General features: G+C 37.5%; 1 protein-coding gene across 2 annotated transcripts; it reads right to left on the bottom strand.

Annotated features, from left to right (window-relative positions):
* Positions 1-66: 66 nt before the first annotated feature.
* On the bottom strand, positions 67-4,351 carry LOC146472054 (transmembrane protein 272-like). Of its 2 annotated transcripts, none has more exons than XM_085120604.1 (4): positions 3,664-4,351; positions 1,475-1,640; positions 858-917; positions 67-486 (listed from the first exon to the last, which is right to left on the bottom strand). In XM_085120604.1, the coding sequence occupies exons 1-4, from the start codon at positions 3,664-3,666 to the stop codon at positions 68-70; spliced, it is 648 nt and encodes a 215-aa protein (XP_084976730.1). In that variant the 5' UTR covers positions 3,667-4,351; the 3' UTR covers position 67. The 2 variants fall into 2 exon arrangements, with proteins under 2 accessions (XP_084976730.1, XP_084976729.1); XM_085120603.1 differs by lacking the exon at positions 3,664-4,351 and adding an exon at positions 3,244-3,642.
* Positions 4,352-5,569: the final 1,218 nt, after the last annotated feature.

Below are 5,569 nucleotides of genomic sequence, written 5' to 3'. Positions count from 1 at the left end.
GTTGGCCAGGCTAATGTAGAAAGATTTAAGATGGCCAGACTTTTAAAGCCTGCTAACAATACCACCATTAATCCTTGGCAGTAACAAAGAAAGCGGTACAACTTGCGCACACACCAAGGCAACATATACAGAAACAGATTGATCCCATGAGGATGTAACTGGCTGTGATCACCCAAAACGCAAACAAATACAGCGTTGGATTACAATAGTTCAATGGATCAGAAGGTGGGGGAGATGGATTTGGCTTGTACTTGCTGTAGACCCAGATATTTCCAGCAATAAACCACGTAAACAAAAACAGATTCAATACACCGTCTATAAATTTTGTTGACATGGACTGGTCCTCGTCAATATCAGTGTCGTCTTCATGAGTTCTAGCTCGTTGACAAAGCACTATAATGGTTTTTAACATTCCAAATGATCCTCCAACAATGAGGTAGATTGGAATGAAAGGTTCTACAGGGCAGTCATCTTTATATTTGGCTCCTGAGAAAGTAATTAAACATGGGGTCATCATTTGTATAGAATATTCAATAGCCTAAAAGTGAGTCAATCTGAAACTGTACTGAGGGATGGGGTTTGAGCTTCAGTGGATCACCCCACCATCTGTTTTCATTACATGTTGAGCCCTGGGGTGCAAAGGGATAATCTCCATTATGTGCAACATAGGACAGGCATGACCACTTCACAAAGTATATAGGTTTAAGAGTAGCCGGAAATAGGGTTGGTGCAACACATAATCACTGCAAATTTGAAGGGGTACTCATCACCAGCTTTTGTGAAACAGGGTGGGAACTAGTCTAAATTCTAAATAATTAAGTGGCATAGAAATATTTCAAAAGGTTCAGTTTACTCACCCATTATAACCATGGCTATAGGAAGTGCCATCAATAAACTAAGTGCAATGGTACAGCCAACTATGTACAGAATGTAAAAAGAAAAAGATAATAGAATAACAGTGTTAGCCAATCAGCAATGATTGAAAACTGACCTTAAATCTACAATCTGCAAAAATCATGCAACTAATTAAACTGGAAAGCCAAATTTGGAAACATCGAATTTGCAACATAATTAAAATTGAAGAGCCTTATGCAGTGAGAAATGTATAAAGCTTACAGCACAAAAATAGTTTTATTGCCAAACACAAAGTCATGCAAATAGGTATTGATTGGCTAAGTGTGAACTACATTCTACTCCAATTTGTGAAATGGCGTGAAAGCAAGTAACACTTCCACATTTCCTTTTGGAAATTCTTAAGGGTTTAATATTTGGAAATGTGAACAGTATGCAAAAAACAAACAAACAAACAAACAAACAAAATAAAAGTTAAAATACAAGTGAAAATAGAAGAGAACAGAGAAATATACACTGACTAATTATTTATGTCACCCAGCATAATGAGATCATTAGGCAACAGGGTGTCACTGCATAATTGTCATTCCAGATGGTAGTCAAACAGTATTTCACATCTTACTTGTGCCAGCAAACAACTGTACAACTCTCTTGCAGAAGTCAAATGAACCATCAGAAGTTTCTTTTGCTTCTTTGATCTGTCCAAACAGAGAATCATAGCTGGGTGGAGGCCCATCCTCTGGCCAAATCTTATCTTCCTCTTCGTGGATTTGACTGCTTTTTTCAGACTGAAAGGAAGAATAAAAAGAGGCGGCATTTCCTCTTTAGCATAAACATTTAGACCTATGGAGATTCAGCGATGCTGCTTAGAGCCAGATATCTTTTGACAGGCTGAAATTTCAACAGAACACAAATACTCAAAGCTAATCTAAGAGGTACACAGTGCAAAAAAGACTGCCTGGGTTTATTAATTTGCGCCTGTCGAGGTTTTTCTTAGTTACATCCCTGGGTATTGGATGATGGTGGAGGGAGAGACTGATTAATTAACAGGTTTGTCTGAACACCCCACAAAATTCAGAATATCTCTACATCTCAGACTTCAGCAGAACTCTTTCTCACAATAACTCCCCTCCCCCCACAGTTAGGGTTAGTTGTTAAAAGCTGCTACAATCTTGGATAGAACTGTTGAGAAATGTTTTGTGGACGTACAAAGTTCACACCCCTCTCCCCCTTATCATTGTTTTTTCACTGCAGAAGATAAAGGCTAGGTAATTGGGTGACCTTCAAGGCAACATTGAGTAAGGGGGGGGGGGGGTTGGAGGGGGAGGGGGGAGGGGAGAGTGAATATTGTTCACTACTCTTCTGTCTGTTTTCTTCAGTGAGATGGAAATGGACACACAATTTTACTTTGATATGCCAATTTTTGCACCTAGACGTCAAATGAGAGCTAAAACCAAAGGACCACAACAGGACAACTTCATTTTTTTTGCAAATAGTTTTTTTATCTTCTATTTTCTGCTTCAGTTTTTGAATTTTTACATTAACCTCAAGCAGAGCAGGTCCTAGTGCATTGACTTTTAGCTGATCAAATATTGTGAAATTGATCAAAAGTTCGTAAGCAACAAACACAAAGCGAGCAAATTTATGTACATTTCTAGTTCTTTCTTTGAAACACATTAATAAAATTTGCTCAAAATGCATAAAAATGTTTTTAAACATTTTCTGTCTTATTGAGAATTATTGAATAAACTGATCGTAGACTCAAATGGAAAGATGTTGATTTGCTAGAAGTGAGCCTAAGGCACGTTTTAATGATTATCAGATGCCAAGGCTGGTATTGTCAGATCTAGCACAATACTGTAAATTAAAAGGGAATTGCTTTTTACGATATTCACACAAATGCTAATTGTAAAAGGAGTACTGTATTAAAAATCACCAGGTGTAAAAAAACTCTTAACTCGAACAGCAAAATTAAAAATATTTTTCAAAACATGGGCTTAAAGGTACAATACTTGTAAAGCCTACCACCCATGTATTAACTAAAACATACAGCCCTACCAGGACAATATTGAGAACTTAAAAATCGTATAGTTTAAGTTAATAAGCTTATATTGAAAGGCGTTTTTTCCATATGTTCACTACCTTTTGGAAAATAATTCATCTTGTCGAATCGAAACTACTCAGTCACAGTTTTCTGAACAAAGCCCGCCTATAAAAAGCAATTCATAATCCGCCCAAGGTTAACCATTTACCATGGCAAGGAGCGATTTCCTGTAAGAAATTTTCTTGGAAATTCAAAGCGCTGTCTGTAAATAGATACCACTCCGGCACGGCATCACTTATGAGAAGTCCACACATGCAAGGCAAATAAAGTGAAAGTGTTTTCTGTACCTTTGGAGTCTTCTTTTTCTGTTTTTTGCGAGTTTTTTCCACATCATCGCCCGCGATTCTTAAGAACTGCATCACGAAAAGCTTCCCACCCGAATTCGACTCGGAAACAGCGTATTGCGTTTGACCACCTTGTTCAATGGTGGATTTGATTGAACGGTGACAGAATTATGCAAATCCTGCGACTGAAAGTCATCAAAATAAGACAATTTAACGAGTCCGGAATTGTACATAACACCGACTTGCAAACAAAGAGACTCACCATTTGTTTATTATCATCTTCAATACGTAAACCGCGCGCGCTTTCTCTCCGGAAGAAAAACAAAAGATAAGCGGCAAAAGCCCGCCAATAGGTTTAGAAAAAACATAGCAATTCGTTTCGCTGATATTGTGCTGTGAAGGACTACACTATAAAGAACTCACCATTATTACCACGGCGTCAAATAATTGATATGAACAGCCAACACAGTTCACCGATCACAGTATCACCGATGCAAACGAACGCCTTCTTCGCAATCACAAGAGTATTGTCCTGCCATTTCGCTCCAGCAGCGGCAACGGGAATGTCTAATATTTGAACTTCACCATGAACTAAGCGTTAAAATCATTTAGCAGCATGAAAAAACTTAAAACGGTTTACAAAGTGGTAGTTGATCTTTTGGAGCGGCAACGCCATTAACGGCAAATTACAAGGACGAAATTCGACCAATGGCAGTTGGTTGAGCGAACAATGAAGATGAATATATTAATAGTCAAGGTGTAACCACCTGAAATAAAAACCCGGACAAGTATTCCATATTCTTCCCATTCCCTCAGAAAATTCAATTCGTTTCGTGCGCAAATTAATAAAAGAAAAAAGTTAAGAAAACTTGATTTGTACGTGCCCATTCGAATTCGTTTCCAATCGAGTTGGTGATAGACAATTTTACCAGGGATTTTGCGCCAAAAAGCAAGTTATGCTGATTTATGCGTGTTTGAATATTTGCAGCATCATATTGTCTAACAAGACGCGATTCCGTAAAATGATTATAGAAAGGGAAGATCTTCTATCTCATATTTTTCACTAACGCTGCAAGTGGCGCACAGTTCGAGATTTTAAAATTCCATACAGCCGTGGGTGAAAGAAAAACTACTTCATGTAAGTTCCATGAAACTGTGCCGAACTCTTTGAACACAGCTTTCTCACAGACCTTGGAAATAAACATATCCAAACGCTCCCAGATCGTTAAGAGGATACCCCAGATTAATAATCCAAACTCTGGTGACAGTAAGAGTCTCTGGCCCACCCACATTGTCAGGATGTGCACTGTCGTTTTAGTTTATATGTACAGTCAAACCTCTTTGTTACGGACACCAAGGGGACAGGAAAAAGTGTCTGTATAATATTTATAGAGGTGTCCGTTTTAGAGAGGTAGGCTTTATATGGATTTCAGTCTCTCAGGGACCAAGCGAACTGTCCATAATAGAGAGCTGTCCGTATTATAGAGGTGTCCGCTGTAGTTGTCACAGGTTTCAGGACCAGAAAGAGAACTTGAAAGAATTGTGAAAAGATCTTTCAAATTTATGTGAATTTGACAAGTATGGTTGACTACAATGAACTCTGAATCTGACACTTCCATGAAGAACTTGAATCTAGCAGACCAGCTATCTCATAGTATCAAGTACGTACCTTGGCCAGTCTATATATCGACAGTCATCTCACATGACAGGATCCTATTGAATGCATATGTGGCAAAATAAGCAGAAAATTAAATGCCATAACTGGGGTAAAGTGTTATCTGACAACTCAATCTCTTGTCTCTGTATATTTCCCTCATTTTTCCATAACTTCCTTATGTCTGTCTTCTGTGGGGAAACAAATTATATTATTATTGCAATGCCCTCTTTCTCAAGTTGTTAAACTGCAAAGCAAGGCTGTTGACAAAATCAATGATGTTCTTCTGATGGAACCTCTAACGCTGCACTAAATGAAACTTCCTGATTTTGTTAAACTTTATACCTGCTTGTTATTTTATGACTATCTGCATAATGATAAAATAGAAATACAAACTTGAATCAAGAACACAAGAATAATAGTAAGAGATCTTCTTAGGGACCTTGATAATAACAGCAATTTTCTTAATCCATCACTGAACCAAAGCTTTTAAAAAAAATATATTATTGTGGTACAAAAGGAAAAATAGTTGTGTGAAGACTAGCATTTTCCCATGTTGTCTTGATCATCAATGATTCAAAAAAAAAAAAAAAAAATATTTGGCCGAACAACTGTTTTCCACCTTCAATAAGAGTCAAGGTACCTAAATAAACTCTGATTTTAATTTTAAAACTC

Source organism: Pavona decussata, unplaced genomic scaffold, assembly GCF_977016875.1.
Source record: "Pavona decussata unplaced genomic scaffold, jaPavDecu1.1 SCAFFOLD_102, whole genome shotgun sequence".
Classification (NCBI taxonomy): Eukaryota; Metazoa; Cnidaria; class Anthozoa; order Scleractinia; family Agariciidae; genus Pavona; species Pavona decussata.
The sequence above is the reverse complement of the archived record's forward strand: the minus strand, read 5'-3'. Positions and strand labels throughout refer to the sequence as shown.